We start from the raw sequence: 22331 nt of genomic DNA on the forward strand, positions 1-22331 counted from the left end.
AATAAATTTTTAAATTTGTAATGATTTAAATATATAAAAATTAAAAATATAATTAAATTATATAGAATTAAATTTTAAAAAATTTAAATTTAATTTGAAAAAATATATATGATTTAAATTTATTTTTTTATAATAATAAATTTAATTTATGTAATGATACTGTTTATAAATTTATTTATGAATCAACTCATAAATGCAGAAAATGAATTCAACTCATTAATTTTAATAAATGGAATATTATAAAATTTTAAAATTAAATGGAGTTGGATGGAGATTTTATTGAATCGAAACTTGATTAGGCATTAGCGAAGACTCTCTCTTTTATGTAAATTTCCGCAATTTGCACGCCATGTCCAACAAACACCTCCAACTTTCACCTAAAATTCCACATAAGGTTGCCACGTGTCACCACTGACCCCATTCACATATCTTTCCTTCAACACCTTCACGTCACTTTTATCTCTCCACCCACCCTCTTCACATCTTCAACTCCAATCTCTCTCGCTCTTTCAGAAGCTGCAAGTAACCCAGACAATCCCTAAAACACAAGTCCTGCGGTAGGGTTTCTAAATCACCGATCTCTTCACCTCTTTCGCCCTCTGTTTTATTATACCATGGTGATTGTGATTTCTTCTGGAAATCACTATTCAATTTTCTCCAAATCCATTTCTTCTTTTGTTCTCAATTTCTGTTTCTGTCTTCCCTGCAAAACTTCCAGCCTCTGTCTGTCAATTATGTCAATTTATTAGGGTTTCCCGTTATTAGTGATGTGAAGGGTTTCGTTGTCCATCTCTTGATCGACAATTTGTGTAAATTTATACGCATATCTGTATATACGTCATATTTTGAATTGGGGCTTTTTTGTGTGGAATTCGTTCGGTGTTGTGGTTTAGTTTTGCTGTTTGAATATCGAGGATATTATGATTATTGAGGAATTGAAGGTCGGTGAGGTAGAGAGTGGGGGGGAGGAGAAATCGTGCGTGGAAATTGCCAATAAAAGCAGTGGTGAAGGCGTTGTTTCGTGGGACGCGAAGAGGGTTTTCATCGGAGCAGGGGCACGGGCGTTGTTTTATCCAACTTTGCTTTATAATGTTGTTAGGAACAAGTTTCAGGCTGAATTCCGCTGGTGGGACAGGGTCGACGAGGTATAATTTGTCATTTGTGGTACCTCTGCATTGTCTTAGCTTGTTTTGGTTTAAATTTCATATGGTGGTATTTTAGGAAACTTCGCATGTATGGATGTTATTAACCTGATGTTCACTTTGACATTCAATTTTCTGTTTATGTGCATTGTGCACTGTACTATGCCTCGTTTACTTGGGATTTATTTGTATCATGTTTTGGGTATCTTGAGTTCCAAATCTATAGAGAAGAAAAGTGGGCGATGGATGATCAATCAATGGTTGCAGCAAACTTTGGTTAATGATATCACAGAAATCATGCAAATTCAGTACAGTTTTGGCTTTATTTTGCATTTCTTGTTCTCGTGGAAACTTTCTGTTAAGTGCAAGGGTGTATCCCTTTTAACAATTTCTTGGACAAGACTGATTGGACCTTGCTTAGCTTGTGTATCGCGTTTACATGTCTACTCGATGTATTGTGGCAATTAAATTTCTTGCTAATTCTAATAAGTTCTTTTGCAGTTCATATTGCTAGGTGCTGTTCCATTCCCTACAGATGTTCCATGCCTAAAAGAGCTCGGTGTTCATGGTGTGATCACATTGAATGAGTCATATGAGACATTGGTTCCGACATCTCTATATCATGTGTGGGCATTTGCTTGTTCCGTCTGTGTGTGTGTGTGGGGGGGGGGGGGGGGTGTGGGCTCTTTTCTTGAGCCTAGTTGTTGGGTTGAATCTATTTGTGTTAGAATCTTATGATTTATACAATTCAACATGTGGAATTCAATTGGATTCCTCATTCAAGCAATTCAAATCTATGGGGTCATGATTCAAGAGTTTATAATTTATAACATGAACCTATATAACATATTAAGAATATAGTATAACTATTTCAGAACATACTTCTGAATAGTTAAAATAATAATGCCATATTTATCAAAATATGTGCTTGTAATAATTTTTTTTGCTTATTTTTTTAGGGCATTTTTATATTTTTAATTAACTTTAAGAATTTCATTCAAATCTTATGATTAGATTCTCAATCTTAATTCACAAAATGAAGATTTTTAAGTCTCAAGTTGACAAATATAGATCCTAGCATATCAGCATCATATATATGCCGATCCACTTCATTTTGACATTGTTCTTATTTTTTATATGTATTTTTTATTAATTTATTGAGATATTTTGCTAGGCTTATGGGATCAATCATCTGGTCATTCCTACAAGAGACTACTGCTTTGCGCCTTCCTTGAGTGATATTTGCCAAGCTGTGGATTTCATTCATGGTAAGATTCCTACATATTCTAGATGATTTCTATGAGGTATGAGAACCTTTATGTTAACTGGAAAATGTTCGTACATGTGATTCTGGTATCTCATATATTCGTGCTTGCAGAGAATGTATTGCAAGGGTGGACTACATATGTTCATTGTAAGGCTGGTCGGGGGCGCAGTACAACGATTGTTCTATGTTACCTGGTAGTACTCTAAATGGACTTAAATGGCGTTGTAATATCTGGGAAAATCTTGACTTCCTGTGATACTTTGTGTTCAGGTGCAATACAAGCAGATGACACCTGAAGTTGCATATGATTATGTCAGGTCAATCAGGCCAAGGGTGCTTCTAGCATCTGCTCAGTGGAAGGTATTTTCTGCCAAGACTTGTGATCCAAATTGATGAAATTCACTGCAATTTGCTATTATGAAGTTTAGGGAACTGTTGAGTTAATATATAACGCCAGTTTAGTTTGCTAGGCACATCATTATTGAAGACCATGTAGGATTAACAAAAGATAGAATCTTCTGAAACTGCTTTTAGTCTTCAACTTTTAGAGATTCAGTCATTTCCCTATGAAATTAGAAAAGGAGAGGGGAAAAAAAGAGAAAAAAAATTTAAAGGGGAGGGATGTGGTGATGATTGCCATGTTTATTGTTAGCATCATCATTATTTCATATTTGTTAAAGGTTCCAAATATTACTTGTCGTTGCAGGCTGTTCAGGAATACTATAATCTTAAGGTTAGAAGATGTGCTCTTAAGACAACTGATCTGATCTTGAAAACCCCCAGGCCAGCGCAATCTCGTGATATTGTGGCTTTTGATGATGGTTCTGTAGTCATTGTTACAGAGGCAGATCTTGATGGGTATGACCACACACATGAGTCGGACACTGTGAGAAGAGAGATATGGGCTGATCTAAGTGTGGTCTATCGAGTTAGAGTTGCAGGTCAAGCAGCATTGGCAAGAATATCCTGTTCCTATCTGTGGTTCCGCTGCCATACTAACCAAAAGATATTGAGAAAGCAGCTAAGCACAGAGAACAGCTGCTCAATCCGGGCCAATCACTTGGGAGGTATTAGCGTTGACATCCAAGTCTATTGAGAGGCCTGCTGAAATTGCACAAGGGTGAATTAACGAGTTTCCTTTCCTTTCCAAGTTATCCTTTCCGCATATAAATGATGAATAATGTATACGAGGCTGGAGAAACTCCATTTCCATGACCCGTTGTAAATCGACTTCTTGTCCTGAATCGTAAGTGTAAGAAAACATTGTGTTTCATCAATTATGGATGCATTTCGTGGGGAAAATTTGTTCTCTATGCTCGTTACTAAGTGCTTAATCATGGAAGAGAAACTTGTATATCCACGGTACCAATAAGCGATAGTAACCCTTGATTCTAATAATTATATGTATATTTTTTCCTTAATCTATGATGCCATCTAGAGTATAAACTACTGAAGCAACCAGCGTTCCAATTCAGAATTTATCTGAAGCATTCTCCTCTGCCACTGCCAGCCCAACAAGCTCCATAAAAAAGCCTTTCACTGATGAGGGCCACTGATACGATGATGATCCATCTAGCATCTCTTCAGATGACGTATGGCTGAATCCTTTCAAATCTTGTTCTCCCTTAATGTTTGTCGTGATTCCCTGCGCCCCAGCTTTGCTATCTGTTATTGCTGATTGTTGATCCACCAAGTAAGGCACAACATGCTTTTTCATATCACTTGTGGATATTCCGAGGTGGCCCCCTGACACGTTTACAAAATGAACTCTTCCAGCTTCATCCAACGCCTTGAGACCAATCCAGTCCTCATTGTAAAGCTTTGTCTGCATGCATCAAAGAAATGAACAAGTGAGGAAAAACTGCCCTCGTTTCATTTTTCCTAGTATTAAGATTAGAGCTAACAGATTTTGATTCAACAAAACAAATACCATACCATACCTCTTGCGGAGGTATAACTGTATTAAGAGATCCATCTGGATAATAACCAAACCAAGAGGTTTCTTTAGGTATCAAAACACGGTCGTTCTCAAACTGTCGGCATGGAACAATGGCGAGTGGAATAAGAGGAAAACATTAGCGTACTTAAAAATAAATAAAAAAGAAAATCTGATGAGGATACCATAAGAGACATAAGAGATAAAAGAAATGACTGAATATGTGCTTCCAGTCTTATTACTAATTGGGATTAGCCCTAACGAACATTTAAAATCGTAAGTTATTCGACACCTTAATTTATAAAAATTAAAAATTACAATAACTAGATATATGGGTAATTTTTCAGAAAAAGGTTAAAAAGTTGATTATACATCTTAGTGACTGTAATTTAAATGTTGCAAATTGTGGCTTAAATTTTTATAAATCGATAAAGTTAGATGAATATTGATTTTATTATTTTATAAAAATTTAAAGCCTAATTAACAAAAACATTGAGTTTGATTTATTTTTTTTATTTTTTTATTTTTTTTAACAAATCATCATTGATATGATTAATTTATTTTTAATTGATAAGGATCATATAACTTTAAGAGTTGAATCTATTATAATTTTAGTTTTAATATTTAATTTATTAATATAAAATAATATAAGATTGTAAATATATATTTGTCCTAAAAGAAATATTCTCCTCACCTTGATAAGCACCAAATTCTGCAAGCTAGCGAATCTTTCCTTGTAAGTTGAGTTTTTCTGCTCTGGAAGTTCATTGTTGAGCTTGGGGAGAAACTTACACTTTTTCAAGTAATGAAGGATGTCCTGCCAATTGGGAAATAATTTTCACAACTAAGACATCAAGCTAATATGGCAATGGCAGCGAATAATGACGATGCAACTGGAAAATTTCTTATATCAACTTCATATACACTTCATTTCAAGGATAAAAGCTCACAACTCATAAGCATTATTCATCAACTACCAATTAGTCAATCTCAGGCTTTAGATTTATGCATGATTTTGTGATTATAATACTCTTAGGACAAAGATAAATGTTTGGTTTAATAGGTGAATGTATGGCACTCACATTGGGGAGTTTGAGATAGCCAGCGGGAGCCAGGTGATCCTGCAATTTCACATGCCATAGTTCATTTCTTAACTCAAGCCTTGTTGGAATATCAGAACAAAAAATTTCACATATATTTGAAAAAAAGCCTTCCTTATCAGTATTCTTAGATGCATAACACATGACTGTTATGATGCTGCATCATTGAAGGAAGCTAAGAGATAACATACCTGTACATAGTCACTATAGATCTCTGCCTTAATTAGGTTGTTTGCAATTATGCATAAAACACCAGACTGCAAAAGAGAATCTCTTTTAAAGATTTCTATCAGAAGCCGGGAATGGAGTAAAAAAAATTTATGCAAAACAGTCGTGGATCAATGTTCGGAATACAAAATTTCGCAAAAGTTCAATTTAGTTAATTTTTTCTATTAATTCTCTTGTTTGAAAAAAAGAAATAAATAGCTAGCAGTAAACAACTGAATAACTTTTTAGTTGGCATTAATCTTCCACAATTATGAAATGATAAACTACCTATTTCTTTAAAGGGTATAGATAATTTTGCATTTTACTTGCAAAATGTCTTCTAATTTTCAATAGCATAGAGGTGTGGCCCATTAGCAATCAGTCTTCCTTTGAAGTTAAAGTACCATATTGAAGTTCTCCAACATAGCAGAAGCTTTGAAGCAATTTTTCTGCTAATATATATTCTCTGGTTTTAGAAGAAGAATGTTGCAGTGTAGAGCAAAATGTTGCAGTGTAAAGCAAATATTGTGCAGATGAAATTATCAAAAGCTAAAGTAGTGATTGTACTTACACCACAAAGAGGAACAGAAGCAGTACCAGCATGAGGTCCCGCTAAGGAAATGTAATTCTTAACCTGTTTTAGAGAGAAAGCAGAAATTATATAATTGCCATTTCTCCATACATTGTTGCAAAAATATGTTAAAATGACTGATATATGGAAAATACAGCAAAATGAAGAATCCGTCAGAGGATTTACAAAAACTACAAGACACATTCATTGCAATTAATAAAATATATTCCAAAAAAGGAGGAGAAAAGTAATGTATCTCCAAAGTGAGGGGTTAAGAGAGCTTTATCAGTAGTTGGTTCTTACAGGAGGTCCACCTTCACAAAACTCCAGCACCCCTCGAGCAATTAAGTTGCCCTGATAAATCAAGAGAGGCGAAGGGAAAAAAAAGAAGGGAGAATAAGAACCATGTTAGATAAAAAGAGAAGAAAAGATTCCTACTCTTTAATAGCCAACAACACAGTCTAGCTTATGAAAAATAATGAATGCAAATTAGAGTGAGACGCTTGATTTTTATTTTATTTTAAAGTTTATTTCTGCTAATTAAACTGAGCAATCAACAGGTTGATATATTGACCACTAATCCAACAAAAATATTTTTATGTCTCTTGGGAAATACTGGTTACAGCTTATAGTATTTAATAAAATTTCAAACAATTCATTGAAGTGAGAATAATTAGGAGGAGCAGGAAGAGAAAGGTAAATCATGGAGAAGAATGATCTGATTGAAGCAGAGAGATAAGAAAAGGCCAGCTACCTCATAATGGACTTCACAAAATGATGAGCTTCCTCACTAGGCATTAGGATTGCATTAACAATAGGCTAATTAGTCATCATGGCCCATGAATTACCACAATAAAAATATTTTACATGAACGAGATTGTATGGCTAATTGCATGAAAAATGCTGTATAACCAATCAAGATATCTTCTAAGTGAATAAAATAAACATTTGACAGAAGCATGCCCCAACATTTATATATATATATATATATATATATATGCAATGTGAAAACATAAAAACCATTAGAGATCACCTGTGAGAGACCAACTATGTTGTAGCCCTCCTTCAATTCTTTCATTTCTTTAACCTGGAGATATGACAGTGATCATATTAAAAGGCAAGTAAAATTCAGGTGTAATACATTAGATAACCAAAATTACCCGGAGAACTTTCACACCTTGTTACAAGCAATCCTCGTCTGCAAACAACCATAGAATTCAGATCATACAAGACAATGGAAGATCTTATTTAGAATGATAGCACTCTCAATATTTCTAAGACTTAGTTTACCTGTTCCTCGAGAGGCATAAACCAGGAATCCCATATTCCATTCCCAACTTCTCTGCACAGAACAAAAGGATTGAAGCAATGCCATCACATTTGAAAACAAAATCTTACTCGCACATTAAAGAAAGTAAAAAATCTAGACCAAATGGAAAGAAAGCTTACACTTCAGTATATAAATTTAAAAAAAAAAACACTCCACAAACTAAATTTACATACAGGCAATATCCTGGAGAACTAGAAAAGTTAATCAGCGACTCAGTGAACTGCTTTACTCCTTTATTCTTGCATTGATCTCCAATTCCTGCCATAGAAGGGACAAGAATGATTTGGAGAAGAACAAAAACAAAATCAATAAGAACATAAAGGAAACAAAAAAAAATCCATCTGATTTGATATGCAATTCAAGAAAATGTAGAGTACTCTCCACACCTTCTTAAAAAGTAAGAGCAAAAATTCTTCTACAATGTTGACGCCTTATAATGATTCACCATTAAGGATAAACCAGATAAATAAAAGATATGCAACCCCTGCAAGTCTGCCAGTTCTATTTTTCAAGAATCTAATCCCAGTTTGCAGCTTATAGAGGATGCCCATAAAATTCATACTTGATTTCTTTATACTTTCCAATTTAATTAATTCACTGAAATAGCATACAACACAAAAAAGCACTGATACTTGACATAGTAAGCTCCAATCATGCCCTCTCATAAGCAGTAATCACTAAAATCAAAATACCCAGAAACAGAAAAACATCCATAATCAAGAACAGAACAGAAACAAGAACAAAATCATTATATAGAAGATAGGGAGACAATTACCATGGAGAACTATGAAGGGTATAGAACGAGCAAATGGGACGATAAAGAATGTCCCAAGAATGAAGACAAAGGCAACAGACGGATAGTAGAAGGCCATGAATATGGAGTTTTAGGTATATTACTTAGTTCCAAGAACTTTCAAAAGAAGCTTGAGCATAAAAGGAGGAAGAGGAGTAGAAGAAAGAATGAAAACGGAGGGTGGTGATGTTTGAAGAAGACGCTAAATTCACGGAGACAAGTATAGGAATCGCAGTAGCGGGCAAGGCATTTAATAATAACTTGATGGATGAATCAATGGAGTTGTCAACTATCCTTCTTGAAGTCGCCAATGAGAGATCAGTTTCACACATTGAAGTGATGGGATATTGCGGATGAGATCGCTTCCACACATTGAACTCTCAAATGTATATAAAAAATGTAAATTTACTATTTAGTCCCCAAATATTATTATTATTAATAAATTAATTTTTATATTTTTAAAAATCAATTAAAACTTTTTATTTTTTTATTTTGTCAATAAAATAATTTTTTTTATTTTTTTTATTAAAATAAATAAAAAATAAGAGAAAAAATTTTTAAAATCTAATTTTACTTTTAAATAAAATGTTTTTTTTTTCTTTAAAAAAGTATAACATAACTTCATTAAAAAAAATTTTGAGATTTCCATAATGCTGACGAATATGAATCGGAATTTATAACAAGACACAATTATTTTATAGTATTGCTACTGATTTGAAGCTGAGAGTAATCCAATCAACTCACCTTTATTTGTCTTGCAAATAGCTTACTGTAGGCCACAGAAATACTTGATAGAGTGTTGGAAGTCGGTGGCTGTTGCTATAAATGCATTGCTGCGGAGGCCGGTGGTTGCGTCATGGTGGATCAACTTGTCTTTAAATTCAAATATGCAAAATAATAAAAATATGGAGTTTAAGGTATATTTAATAAAAGGATAAATAATAAAATAAAAAATCCTACATTCATATTATATATATTTATTGAAATTTTAAAATTTTGTAATTTAATTTTGATGGAATAAAAATTTATTATTTAATTTTTATTTAGGATTCTATATAAAATAGAGTTTAAAGGTAGCGACTAAGCATTTGGGTTTTGAGCATTTTTTATTTGGAGACTCTCGGATTCAAATTTACTTCTTAATAGGTGCTGTTAGGGGTGAGCATTCGGTCGATTCGGTTCAAAACCGAATCGAACTGAATAAACTGAAAATTGAAATTTGAGTATTTATGAAAACCGAACCGAACCGATTTTGGTCAGAAACCGAATCGAACCGAACCGGTCTGATTCGGTTCGGTTCGGTTCGGTTGGATTGGTTTCGATTTTTAATAATTTTTTTATTTTTTATACTTTATTTTTAATATTTTAAAATTTAATTAAAATATTTTAATTTTAATATGATTTAATTTCTATATATTATTGAAAAAACATATTATTATTACTAATCGGTTTGGTTCGGTTTTTTCGATTTTTTTCTGATCAAAATCGAACCGATCCGAAATAACCAAAATTTTTGAAATTGAAAACCGAATCGAAATATATAAAAAATCGAACTAAATTTTTAAATCAATTCGATTCAGTCGATTTTTTCAGTTTGAACCGAATACTGCTCAACCTAGGTGCTGTGTTAAAATCAATTATGATATAATTCAATTATAAAATTATTTTTTTTAAAAAAAATTAATTAGTACAAATGATGTGTCATTGTAGTTTTGGTTAGTAGTTGGTGTGGGATGGGAAAAGAAGAAATTGTACTGATCCAAAGTAAAGTGGTGGACCCAGTAATCGGAGGAAATCAAGGTTACTTTTCCATTTATCGGTGAGATTTAGATAGAAATAGCTGGAATCCACCGTCAATGTGCAAATTCAGGGCAAATGTTGGGGTCAACCAATTAAATTATTTCGTAATAATAATGAGATAAATCATTGTGATAAAATTTTAATTATAAAGATTATCTTAATTTTTCTCAAGTTGGCTTTTGATAAAGCGTTCTTGTTATTTTTTTCAATATACTATAGTTAAGAAATTTAAAAAAAAAACATGAAAGAAAATGGTGAATTTTAGTAGGTTTTTATAAGGTGTAATACTTAAATTATAATTTAATTACTTATTAATTATTAATTTTATTATTTTTAAATTACTCATTATCATAATAAATTTCAATATTTTATTTAAATATTTTAAAATTTAATATTAAATTTCTTTCATCAAATCCTTTTTAGAAAAAAATTATTTAAATTATTTAAATAGTTTTATTAAGTTTTTTAATATGATAATTTTTTAAGTATTTTAAAAATTTTTTAAGTATATAATTAATATTAAAATTATTTATATTTAAAATTAAGATAATCAATTTACTATCTTGTTTTTTAATTATTAATTTGTTGATAATCATTTTGTGTATCATATAATTTTTATCTTTTAAATTTGAACTTATTATCTAGTATTTTAATATTGGGATAATTATTTTAATATTTTAAAATAATATTTGAGTTTGTTAGTTAATAATCTTATCTCAAAAATTTCAATTGTTTTAATTTAATTATCATATATATATGAATGGAAACTTATATAATTATGGGTGATGATTTATAATAATTTAATTTATTGTTAAATTTATTAAAAAATTTCAAAATTTTGAATGTATGAAAGTGGTTGAAATATTTAATATGATCATTGTTAAGATATATTTAAATATTAATTAATTATCGAATAAAATCAGTTTTTAAGTACTTAAATTATATTATAGTTTTATTGTGAAAAATTCTGAGTATATTTTAACGTGTTGTTTTGATTTTTCGGAAGGTGATGGTGGTAATTTCCTCTTTATTTGATGAAATTTTATTAATACAACTAGTAGTTTTTCTTAAAAAAAATTATTTAAATCATATTAAAATTAATATGTAAACTTAAAGATAATTTTTAAAATTAAGATAATTACTTTAGTATTTTATTTTTGTAAAATTATTAAGTTTTAATATTTTTATTTGTTATATCTTACCATTTTTATCTTCTAAATTTGAAATTATTAACTAATATTTTAATATTGTAATAATTATTTTTATCATATATATATATATAATATTTAAATTTGTTTCTTTAATAAATTTATTTAAAAAATTATAATTTTTAATTATATATATATATGAATGAAAACCTTTATTTTTTTAATTTGAAATTATTAACTAATATTTTAATATTGTGATAATTATTTTTATCATATATATATATATATATAATATCTAAATTTATTTCTTTAATAATCTTATTTAAAAAATTATAATTTTCAATTATACATATATATGAATGAAAACCTATATTGTTATGGATAATGATTTTATTATTTAATTTAAAGTTAAATTTATTAAAAAATATCAATATACAAAAAAGCTTAAGATAATTATTATTAAAATATATTTAAATATTAATTATTTACTAAATAAAATTAATTAAACTCAAAAATTGAAAAATGTGTAATACCCGGCTAGACCCCGGCACCGAAATTCCTAACTTCTGGCAGAATCTCCATAGGAATCTAAGATTTTTCGGATGTCGGAGTCTTCTAGAAGGGTAAAATAAAGGTTTTCTAAAATATTTTTACATGTTTTATGGGTTTTATGAATAAAGAAATTGAGTTTTGAAATAAAAGACCAAGGAAGGAAAAAACCAGGTTCGGCCGCTGAACATTGGCCTTTTGCGGAGGCACCTTTGGCCCCCGAAGGTGGTCTGGCCAGCCACCTAGTAAAGGCCCCTTATCCGAAAATGGGCGAGTTTTCTCTCTCTATTTTCGGGTATAGGTGAGATTTCGCCCTTCCATGGTCGATTTGTTGTTTTCCTTCAATCCCTTCAAGTTTTAATGAGTTTTTACTTGGTTTTGAAGAATTTTAAGCTCAAGATCAAGTTTTGAAGCTTGGAGTCCCCTGGAGCTCGTTCCTCCACATCTCCAAGTTTGGGATCACATCTCCTCTCGATCTTCAAGAGGTAAGTGTAGATCCTTCTCTTCTTTCATGTTTTAAGTAAGTTTTAAGAAGGGGTTAAGGGTTTTAATGCATGCTTTAGAGTAGATGTAGAATGTTAGGATTTATGTTAGTTCTATGCTCAAATGTATGCTATGTGATGCTTGTTGGGGTATAGGCTAGTTTTATGCCCCTATATGCTTGAAAATATGTTTATGCATGCTTTTGTGTGTGTTGGTGTGAGTTGAGAGGTTTTGGGGTGGCTGGATGTGTTTGTGAGGCTTGGGTTCTGCCCTTTGGAAGAGCCCAGGTTCGGCCGCCGAAGCCAGTTTTGGCCGCCGAACCTGCCTGGAGGCAGTTTTAGGCCGCCTAAACTCGCCCTCGAAAGTTTGGACTTTCGGCTCTGGAGGGGAGTTTCGGCAGCCGAATCTGCCCCCGAAAGTGCCTGAGTTTCGGCTCTGGAAGGACTTTCGGCCGCCGAACCCTGCCCCCAAAAGTGCATGACTTTCGGCTCTGGAGGGACATTCGGCCGCCGAACCTGCCGCCGAAAGTCCCCTGTCCAGTCTTCCTTTGCCTGTTTCATATGCATGTTTTAGGATATTTTAGGGGTTTTTTGGGGAGATGTTTAGAGTCGTGTTAGAGTATGTTTGGTCCTTCATTTGAGTCCACCTGTGTAGGATCGGACCTGAGGAACCGAGGTGATCAGCAGTGAGACAGCTGCTTCAGAGTTAGTCCAGAGTCAGCTAGAAGTGAGTGGAACTAAACTAATCCTTTATTTCAAGAAAGCAAATGTTTTAAGCATGTTCATGTATCATGATATATAATAGGTTGTTGGTATTAGAATTCACGAATATGACGCATTGCATTATTCATTGTGGATGTGGATGGACAACAGGACGACCCATTAGCCCTCTAGATTTTATGCTATGTAACAGAAGTCCTGAGGAGCCCCACCGAGGGCCGGGCACAGAGCTTATGTATATAACAGAAGTCCTGAGGAGCTCCACCGGGGCCGGGTACAGAGTAGAGGGATTTTTTGGTCAGTCCATCTGTGATATGAATTGTTTGTGCTGTGACGCATTTATGAAAACATATGTTTATTATGATGTTTTTATAGTTCTGCTCACTGGGCTTTTGTAGCTCACCCCTCTCCCCTAACCTCCAGATTTGCAGGAGCACAGGTAGCTATGGGAGAATCAGCAAGGTTATGGTATAGTCTATGTAATAGTCTAGTAGTGGACATAAAGTGTAAGAATGTTGTAATGTAATGTAAAGAAATGTATTGAGGATTAGTATTGTGCTTGGCCCTAATATTTATGGTTTATCCCTTTTTGTACATGATCTATATGAAATGTTTTAATGATAAGAAACGTTGAACCAAGCTTGATGTATGATATGTTGACCCACTAGAACATTTGATGAAAGCTCTAGCATGGGGTTTTATGTTTACAGTATGGTGCATGTAAAGGTCAAGCTTGGTATATGTGAAAATTTAATGTTTTTATGAAAATGTATGATCATGTATAGAATTTTATTAGATGTACAGGATGTATGTTAGACTTACTGCGGGTCCCGGCGACTTTAAGTCGATCTGGATCCTAGCGCCGGTAGCGGTCTGATTTCGGGTCGTTACAAAATGAAAATCTAATAATTTAATATTGTGAAATTATTTTAATATTTTTATTAATATTTAAATTTATTATTTTAATAATTTTTTAATATTTTAATTTATTTTTTTAATAATTTTATCTCAGAATTTTTTATTTTTTATTAAAATTTGAATATTATAAAAAAAATTAAATTTTAATAATTATCCTATCTAATTACAAAATAAAATTAATTAAATTAAGAAATAAAAAATTTAAACGTCCATTAATTTTAAATAAAAAATATCTAAAATTATTTAAATAATAAAATCATTTTTTATTAATTTAAAATTATTTAAATAATAAAATCATTATGTATTTTTAAATTTAAAATATAATAAATAAATAAATAACATAGGAGTATAATCAGTCATCTCAATTTTTCTATCTTCCCACTTTTATATATAGTATAAATAGATAAATTATATGTATAATAAAAAATAAAAAAATATATGAATTTATTAATAATAATAATTTAATTTAATCAATATTAAAATTATTAGTTTATTTCTAAATGTAATATATCATACAAAATTTTGAATCTTAATATAAACTATTTATTTTTATATACAAATTTTTTTAATTTATTATTTTTTTAAAAATATAATTTAACTTACAATAAAATTTTAATAAATAGAATTTTAAAAGTTAAAAAACATCTTCTATAAATAAAATTTAATCAAGAACTTCTTCAATTAATTTAAATTTAAATAGACTAATAATATACTTAAATAATTAAATTAAAAAATTTTAAATAATAACGATTGTAATTATTTTTAAAAAAAAATTAATTTAACTTATGATAAAATTATAATATAAATAATTTAAATATTAAGAGAATTTTTTATGATAAAATCTAACTATATCAAGATGATATGTCATGTGAATTTCTGTGGTAACAAGTAAAATAATGAAAGCATATTAATTTGTTATATCAAGCAGAATTAGTATATGATATTAAAATTTATACAAGTGTAAAAAAATTGTTGAGTATTTTTTTATAATTAACTTAATTAAAAAGGTAAAAGCCCAAATGGAATATAAACATATATAGAATATTTAGCAAATCATAGTTTCTAAGTATAAAATTTATGCATTTTGCTGCTACACATTGGGGCAAACCTCAAGCAAATGCTTCTTCATAATTCCATGTTTTCTTGAGCTTTCTAGCATCTCAAAACCTCAAGCAGATTCTCATTTTCTAGCTGCATATCCACTTTCTTTGAATGATGAATCTTTATGCTCATTACCAGTATCACCGTCAATATACACAACAGAATCTTCAACATCTTGTCAGAGACATCACCAAAATTCAAGTTCTTGATTGAAAAACCTGCAAATTTCAAATTAAGCTCTGAATGAAAAGTAAACAAGATTATAAATGAAAATTACCTAAACATCCTGTTTGGAGACCACACTGGCCTCCTTTTGCTTCACAATCTTCATCACGTTCAGGAGAGCTCCAACTTAACCCAAGGCCAAAACTATTATCAGCAAGATAAGGACTATATGAAAATGGAATTGCAACAGTTTTAACTGGCCTGCAGGATTCTGGCAGGACCAAAGAAGATTTTACAGTGTAAATATGATGCCTAGGCCCACTCAAGCATGAAACTTCTGAAAACGAAGGTGGAAGCCTAGTTGAACAGTTGAGGTATGTGTAATTCTTGACGACATAGTAATATCTGAATGGAGTGTGAGAGAGGTTGAGATTAAGAAACACTTGATGAACACAGTTGTTGGGATCAAGAAGCTGGAGTTTTCTGTCACCGTAGGAGATGGATTTCACGACCAAGTCTCCGTAGCTTGGAAAGCGAATCATGGTGGTGTTGTGTTTGCAAGAAAGTTCAAAAGCAGGGCGACCACAGTAATGGGGCTGCCGGCCTGAGACCCAGAAAGGGAAACGAATATCAGGAGCACCATCACCACAGTTGAGAGTGAAGCAGTTGGATTGAAAAGCTTCAGTGCTTAGAAACATGGAACTGAAGACAAGAATAAATATGAAGGCAGCATCCATTGCAAGCGATACCATAAATCTTAATATCATCAAATAAAACCTGTCTCCAAATTCTGCAAGAAGAAAAATAATGAACTTGTTTCCTGGAAAGATTACTTGAAAATCAAATGCTTAGAGGGTACCTAATTTTGTTTGTCCCTGCAAATTGCGTTATCTTGACTTTTACTAGTAGGGACCAGGTCTCCAGGTAACTTGCCTGGCAAGCAAAGAAGAGTCAGATTATGTAGGAATATTAGAAAGCAAAGTAGAATAAAGTGTAAGAAGAACAGGTCAGTTCTAATCTGACTTGTTGGGTTAGTTAATTTTTGTTTTCCTTCTCCGGTTTGCTAATAAAAAATGAAGTTTATTAGCAAATTATGGTTAAATCACCTCCAAGGTTTTCAAAAATGAAAAATATTAAAATCAATGGGCCTTTCCTTTTCCAAAGTTCATATATTATTATTATTATTATTTTAAAGACATTCCGGATAATATTTAAAAATGTTCAACGTTTCACTCTCAGGATTGTTCGTTCTTTTTCTACACACATTTTCTAAGCCCCTTCTCCCTTGACCCTTCCCTCAGAAGGCTTGCTAATTATCATTGACCGACTTGATTGCCATTTGGGCCATAAAATCTAATGACTTGTTATCAAATTGAATAGTGTAATAATTTGATCCTCAAATTCTACTTATCCTAAACAAATTGATCCATCGAGCTGTATGTGAAGCGATTCACATTGATCAAAATATGCAAGTGGTACCTTGAAGTATTCGGGCTTATGTTAAATCAATTACCAGCTTTGTGCGACAGCTTGACAGACTGGAGTTTGCTCATGTATGAACGAAAGGTAATGAGGTAGCCCATGTTTCGGAAAAAATGCCCTCCCCTGCTACTGGTTATGTCATCTTTGAAAGCAAATCTCACATCTTCAAATGGTTTCCAGTGCCGCTTATGCTGTTTGATGTAGCAGTTCTTAATCTACTTTAGATTTAGCTTTAAATCCGTTTATCTCATTTCCTCAAATACCTGGTGTGCATTAACAAGGGAATAGTTAATTCAATTGGAGGGGAAAACCTGGGCAGCAATTACAAGTTGCAGCATGGGAAGTATGAGAAAGTTATAAAAATGGCAATGTAGTTTGAGCTGATGATTCGTCATAGCACAAGGGGAAATTTGGCCGCCAGTTTTCTTGGCTTCGAGTTCAGGCCAGAACCGCCACATGTTAAGCTTTGATATGCCAGCAACTCCAATTACAAGAATGACACCATTTAAAGGAGCAGGCGTGTGAAGGAAAAGCAACTTAATGCAGGTTACATGGTTTCATTTGAACGTTACTGCATGAACATTAAGAGTTGGAGAGCTGCATTGGTTGCAATTTTGATGCAGCTAGGACAGCGGGTTTCAGCGAAGGGATAGATGGGTGAAATAGCTAGTTTTTGGGTGGTCAAATATAATATGATATGTATGTTTTTCATTTTTATTTATTTTTATTTTTAGGGGTATTATTGCCATTTAAAATCAAACAATGAATTTATTTAAATTTTAACAGATTGAACCCATTTTTTAAAAAAAAAATTACCAACAAACAGAATTTTTTTGACATATTTTCATATTTACTTCTTAAAACAGAAAATAAATTATCATTTGTAAGTTCCCTATAAAATAGAATTCTCTAGTTCGGAATCTCCAACATTCAGAATCCACACATTGGCTGCACGTGAGATTCTTTGAATTTGATAGTATCTAACAACCAGCCAAAACAGTTTATACACTATGACTTGCATAAATCTTTAGATACAGGACATAAGCAAGCAAAACTGTACATTTCGAAGGAAAAGAAAAAATGGAGGCATCTGAGAAGTCTTAGGCAATATTATTCTACGTCAAATAGACACCAAAGGATTTAATTAATTAAACCAAAGGCATTGTCATGATACCCTGAAGGTCATACACTAAAGTACATACAACATAAAGATCCCACGTAGAAAGAACATGAATTGCAGGCAAGTTCTAAACGTGTTCCCTCGCTAACCTTACTGGTTGTTCCTTTAAAAATGCAACATCACCATTGGGTACGTTCAGCAGAAGATGATCTGAATCCTCTCCTTCACTATTGGCTGACACAGATGACGTGATAGATTCTAACCCATCATCATCTGCATTGGTATAATATTGAGGTAAGAAGCAAGATATATCTATATATCCATTACGCAAACATCCATCAAGGGATCAAAGAATGGATAATCAATCTTCTCAAAGAAAGAAAACAGTTTATTCATGCACGCTTATCTTCTTGAACAGTCGACCCAACAGAAATTCTCTTGCAACAAGAAGGAAGAAAATTTGGCTAAAATATTTGCTGATTAATCTCAGAAACAAGATTAACAGCACAAACTTACCAGAATATGCTGGATGATCGGGAAGATGTCTAACTGCTGCCATCTGAATGCTTTCTGGCAATAGACAATTACAGAAAGAACCTGAAACTTGAAAAAGATCTCCTTGATCAGATAAAAAAGCTCATTAAAATTGGGCCACAAAGTTTGACAACACAAAACCGTAGAGCAATCTTGCTACACTTTCAATAAAGTTATCTTGTTGCACTTTCACCATATAAGTTTACAAGCACTGGGCTGCTTAAGACCAAAGACCACACGCAGGAAAAAGCAATGGAATAAATTAAATAGTAATTAATATAGTCAGACAGCCAGGTAGACCTGGATTTAGTACTGACAATGATAATCTTTAAATTTTGGTAAATGGAATAGCCAATGTACTAATTTTGGATGCTTCTTAGTTAACCCTACAGTACTTTCTCATGTAATATAAACATGCAACCCACCTACTCGTGCCAGACGATTTACCCATCCAGGAATAGGCTTCCCTGTTAGCTGCAAACAGACTTCATCTGTAAAGTGGTTGCAATTTTTAGCAATCAAATGGTAAGTATCTCCATGATATTTTGTAGAAAGATGTTCCATGAATGATCGAACTTCCGATAAGGAAAGGTTGGTGCTGCCCAGTAATAGTGACCTTCGGAAGATGAAGCCTGGACAACTTTTTGGTTCCACCTCAAATACCCCACTGGTAGGGTATTCGTGGGCTCCAAATCCAAACTCCATACCATGCACTGATTATAGATCAGGTACACACTAAGTGCATCATAAAAGGTAAAAACAAAAATGCTGAAAAAAATAATGCTCAAGTATGAGGCACGCACACTGATAAATGAGAGAGTGAGAGAGAGAAGTGGAAGTGAATTGGTTATTATGATTGGCAGAGATTAAGCTCCATCCGGTTAGCTTGCTTTCTTTATTGTTTTTTGCTTTTTTAGGAACAGAAAGCAACATTTTCTTGTTGAAATTACATTTTTCCCTTGTCCAATGCAAAGTGAAATTCAAATATTTATTTGGTATACTTTCTTATTATTGCATTTGCTGTCTAAAATATATCAACAGTTGTTTAAAAATTACATAGCTGCTAGGGAACGTAGGGTCAGTTATTTTGTGCTTCATTTACTAACATTTTTCCCTTTCCTTTTCTTGGAATTTTTCTTTGCATTTTACAACAACAAATGACAAGAAAGCTGGTTTACCAAACAGAGCCTGGCTTTTCCAATTCCCTAAACTTGACGTCAGTTTGAAGTCCTATCAATCAACCTAGTTATCAAAAAGGGGCTTGTTCAGTATCTATGGTAGCAATTACACCATAGGTTTTCCAAACTGTGCATTGTATTTAAATTCAGTCACTAAACAGGCATCAGTTGGTTAATTTGTAATAAAACATCTAATAAACCTTCATATATAAGGTCTTTTTGGCATTTGGGTAAACTGACTTCAATAAATTCTTTCGTAAATATGGACAATCCCACAGTTTTGACAGCTCATGTATGATCAACATCAACTAATGTGACGAAGAAGAGTAAATCACATATCATAACATAAAAAAACAAATAAGCAAATTATGACATAGATTACAATCTAGGTGCCTAAGATTTGGATATGGTGATGATACTCTCCCATATTTACCAAAGATAATAAATAAGGTTCAAACTTATTTTTGTCTATGGATCTAAGCAAAAGTGAAAGCAAAAGAAAAAGAGAGGAAAAGAAAAATAAAGCCTAAGGTGCGCAAAGCAATTTTGCAGTCCAAATCTGTTCTGGGCAAAGCAATTTTGTTCACATAAGCAATCTATGGTGGATGCTAGTCATCTTATTTGAGACGATATAAATTCGTCCAAGAAACTACTCAAGTAGCCTATTGATTCATTAAGCAATTCACCAGTGAAGCTAGTCCTTTGATGCAGAAAGCTACATTATTGTTTTTAATTGCTTTTGTTGAACTATAATGCTAAACTAGCTCCTAAAGTTGGAGAATCTTCTTTATAAGCAAGAACCCAACCCATTCATTTTACATTCTGCTTATTATTCTCTTCATATGTCTTTCAAAAGATTTGCCAGTTGTTCACACACCCACCAAAGATTACTTCTCTTGTATAGCACTTTTCTACCTATACTGCACCCCAGATGTGAAGCCTTTTCAGTATTCAGGAAAACTCTTAAGTTCCAATAAATTCATAAATCCAATCAAGTTCTAATAGGGAAGTCTTGCAGGTTACTCTTTCCTTATTATTGGAAATAGGGATTAGCATGACCATTCTTGCAAATTTCTAATTAATAAAATGTGAAGCTGATAAAGGGTCAATTATTCTTCCTGTTTGCTGGTTCTTCTGATTTGGCACTTAATTATCACTAATCTTATCTCTGTTTCCTTCATATTCATTTAAAAGGAATAAAATAAGTCATTATAAAGTAAATGCAGGATGATAGAAATTATAGAAGAAGGACTAGTAACTTAACAGTTTTATGGTAATCAGCAAGTGAGTACCACAAAATAAGAGCACTTTGAGTTCTGTAGGATTTCAGTCCTCTGGATGATTTTGCTCTCTTTTAACCTTTTTTCTTATCAGGAATTATTATTTTCTACCGTCAATTGCATAATTTACAAATTCAATGCAGTATAAAGTACTCCTTTGAATTAAAAGCATAAGGGACGCCATCACTTATCTCTCTAATTCTAAAGGAGATGTGCAGATGAGCTATCATCTACCCATATTGTAACTTGAGTAACATATACATTTAGTACCAAATGAATCTTCACCTTGGTAATGGATCCAGGTGAGATATCATACAAACTGTTACGAGACCATCCAATTCCATTTGCAAGAGAACCCATCATTGTTAAGTGACATTCCACCAATATCATAAAGCTACACCCTCATTCTGGATAGTATTAAGTTATGATTCTCTTGCTATGAACCTCAACCTACTTGGAAGAAAAAAAAATCTTCAAAATGAAGCCTTTGCCAAATAAATACTACTACATAGTTGTAGAACAATCTACTAGCAAAAGCAGGATTAGGAATATGAAATCATGAACTTGTGCAAATGCAGTGGACTCCTCAAACTTACACTAACCATATAACGTCACCAGCTACGCCACTAAAATAGACAGCAAGAAATCATGCAGGAAACATTAAGAACTCCAGCATAACACACAAAATAATTGCATATCACCTTCAATGCCGGAATGGAAGATCCCAACCCCAAACCAGTAAATGTAATTATTTATAGGTGTAAGATCATAAACATTTAGATACAACATCGCGCGATTGTTCCCTCCATTACCCTGCTCCTTATCCGAGATTGAACTCGAACCGGAGCTCGAGCTCAACGGAAACAGCCGCATTATTCCTCAATTAAGTCCTTCAATTCTGGCCCCAATTCTGTATCAGAAGTCCACCATCTTACACACCAAAACCCAATAAAACCATTTAAAAAGTAATAAATAAGTAAATCAACAAATAAAATTAGAAAATCTAATGAATTTGAAGTTTCAAAGCACGAGAATTAGAGACTAGAAAATGCTAAGATAAAACAAAATTACCATTCTTGGTATATTCATGAAGAATTGACCTTACTGATAAAGTGAGAATGAGAGAATCCCCAAATGATCAAGCTAGAAACCCTACGACTGACAGAGTCCTAAAGAAACAGAGATTGGGAGACGAAAAAATTTAAAATGGTATAGAAACGTAGACGGGGTTACACAGAGAGAAGGGGGAAAAATCATTACCAGTGATTTCTTCTTTATTGGGGTTTAATCTGAAGTGAGGTTTGATACGAGTGAGCAAAGAGGAAGTGAAGCTCTTTTTGCTGTGACGTGAGAAAGGGGAAGAGGGTTGACGTGAAGCTTAAGAAGCCAACCTTCAGTGATTGGTCACCCATATATTCTAAATTCCAGACACGTGAGATACACAATTATCGTTTTTAAAATTTTTAATTATCTAAAATTTTTTAAATTCTCTCTTTCCATTTATTTAT

The 22331-nt window shown here is 32.5% G+C and overlaps 4 protein-coding genes across 14 annotated transcripts; 1 reads left to right on the plus strand and 3 right to left on the minus strand.

Moving 5' to 3' along the window:
- The first annotated feature begins 443 nt into the window (after positions 1-443).
- LOC110629340 (phosphatidylglycerophosphate phosphatase PTPMT2) lies at positions 444-3711 on the plus strand. 2 transcript variants are annotated; one of them, XM_021776259.2, is made up of 6 exons: positions 445-1145; positions 1644-1766; positions 2317-2410; positions 2521-2603; positions 2680-2769; positions 3116-3711. In XM_021776259.2, exons 1-6 carry the CDS (start codon positions 921-923, stop codon positions 3503-3505), a joined length of 1005 nt encoding a protein of 334 aa, XP_021631951.1. In that variant the 5' UTR covers positions 445-920; the 3' UTR covers positions 3506-3711. The 2 variants fall into 2 exon arrangements, with proteins under 2 accessions (XP_021631959.1, XP_021631951.1); XM_021776267.2 differs by lacking the exon at positions 1644-1766 and having other exon boundaries at positions 444-1145.
- Positions 3712-3736: 25 nt separating this feature from the next.
- LOC110629331 (palmitoyl-protein thioesterase 1) lies at positions 3737-8715 on the minus strand. Of its 2 annotated transcripts, XM_021776248.2 has the most exons (12): positions 8329-8715; positions 7727-7811; positions 7514-7565; positions 7401-7421; positions 7257-7310; positions 6527-6577; positions 6224-6286; positions 5637-5702; positions 5428-5466; positions 5040-5162; positions 4350-4442; positions 3737-4234 (listed from the first exon to the last, which is right to left on the minus strand). In XM_021776248.2, exons 1-12 carry the CDS (start codon positions 8423-8425, stop codon positions 3881-3883), a joined length of 1098 nt encoding a protein of 365 aa, XP_021631940.1. In that variant the 5' UTR covers positions 8426-8715; the 3' UTR covers positions 3737-3880. The 2 variants fall into 2 exon arrangements, with proteins under 2 accessions (XP_021631940.1, XP_043812438.1); XM_043956503.1 differs by lacking the exon at positions 7727-7811 and having other exon boundaries at positions 8329-8714.
- A 6239-nt stretch (positions 8716-14954) lies between these two features.
- Positions 14955-17443, minus strand: LOC110629361 (putative RING-H2 finger protein ATL21A). Of its 2 annotated transcripts, none has more exons than XM_021776292.2 (4): positions 16743-17443; positions 16089-16162; positions 15342-16019; positions 14955-15282 (listed from the first exon to the last, which is right to left on the minus strand). In XM_021776292.2, the coding sequence occupies exons 3-4, from the start codon at positions 15994-15996 to the stop codon at positions 15116-15118; spliced, it is 822 nt and encodes a 273-aa protein (XP_021631984.1). In that variant the 5' UTR covers positions 15997-16019; positions 16089-16162; positions 16743-17443; the 3' UTR covers positions 14955-15115. The 2 variants fall into 2 exon arrangements, with proteins under 2 accessions (XP_021631984.1, XP_043812447.1); XM_043956512.1 differs by having other exon boundaries at positions 16709-17443.
- Positions 17444-17838: 395 nt separating this feature from the next.
- LOC110629372 (deSI-like protein At4g17486) lies at positions 17839-22242 on the minus strand. 8 transcript variants are annotated; one of them, XM_043956523.1, is made up of 6 exons: positions 22084-22242; positions 21929-21992; positions 21525-21753; positions 18791-19078; positions 18348-18434; positions 17839-18104 (listed from the first exon to the last, which is right to left on the minus strand). In XM_043956523.1, exons 3-6 carry the CDS (start codon positions 21694-21696, stop codon positions 17959-17961), a joined length of 693 nt encoding a protein of 230 aa, XP_043812458.1. In that variant the 5' UTR covers positions 21697-21753; positions 21929-21992; positions 22084-22242; the 3' UTR covers positions 17839-17958. The 8 variants fall into 8 exon arrangements, with proteins under 8 accessions (XP_043812458.1, XP_043812459.1, XP_043812455.1 ...); XM_043956524.1 differs by having other exon boundaries at positions 21525-21733; positions 21924-21992; XM_043956520.1 differs by having other exon boundaries at positions 21924-21992.
- Positions 22243-22331: the final 89 nt, after the last annotated feature.

Source organism: Manihot esculenta, chromosome 1 (genome assembly GCF_001659605.2).
Source record: "Manihot esculenta cultivar AM560-2 chromosome 1, M.esculenta_v8, whole genome shotgun sequence".
In the NCBI taxonomy this organism is placed as follows: Eukaryota; Viridiplantae; Streptophyta; class Magnoliopsida; order Malpighiales; family Euphorbiaceae; genus Manihot; species Manihot esculenta.

What these genes read in the sequence shown, in the direction of transcription:
- LOC110629340 (XM_021776259.2), top strand. Translation starts at nt 921, where the DNA reads ATGATTATTGAGGAATTGAAGGTCGGTGAGGTAGAGAGTGGGGGGGAG. An exon ending in AGCTGTGGATTTCATTCATG is followed by an intron (nt 2,411 to 2,520) that starts GTAAGATTCCTA and finishes TCGTGCTTGCAG; the next exon opens with AGAATGTATTGCAAGGGTGG. An exon ending in CGATTGTTCTATGTTACCTG is followed by an intron (nt 2,604 to 2,679) that starts GTAGTACTCTAA and finishes CTTTGTGTTCAG; the next exon opens with GTGCAATACAAGCAGATGAC.
- LOC110629331 (XM_021776248.2), bottom strand. Translation starts at nt 8,425, where the DNA reads ATGGCCTTCTACTATCCGTCTGTTGCCTTTGTCTTCATTCTTGGGACA. An exon ending in CGAGGATTGCTTGTAACAAG is followed by an intron (nt 7,311 to 7,400) that starts GTGTGAAAGTTC and finishes TCATATCTCCAG; the next exon opens with GTTAAAGAAATGAAAGAATT. An exon ending in TCTATAGTGACTATGTACAG is followed by an intron (nt 5,467 to 5,636) that starts GTATGTTATCTC and finishes GTGAAATTGCAG; the next exon opens with GATCACCTGGCTCCCGCTGG.
- LOC110629361 (XM_021776292.2), bottom strand. Translation starts at nt 15,996, where the DNA reads ATGATATTAAGATTTATGGTATCGCTTGCAATGGATGCTGCCTTCATA. An exon ending in TCTCCAAACAGGATGTTTAG is followed by an intron (nt 15,283 to 15,341) that starts GTAATTTTCATT and finishes TGAAATTTGCAG; the next exon opens with GTTTTTCAATCAAGAACTTG.
- LOC110629372 (XM_043956523.1), bottom strand. Translation starts at nt 21,696, where the DNA reads ATGCGGCTGTTTCCGTTGAGCTCGAGCTCCGGTTCGAGTTCAATCTCG. An exon ending in CTTCCATTCCGGCATTGAAG is followed by an intron (nt 19,079 to 21,524) that starts GTGATATGCAAT and finishes ATCTATAATCAG; the next exon opens with TGCATGGTATGGAGTTTGGA. An exon ending in AAATCGTCTGGCACGAGTAG is followed by an intron (nt 18,435 to 18,790) that starts GTGGGTTGCATG and finishes ATCTTTTTCAAG; the next exon opens with TTTCAGGTTCTTTCTGTAAT.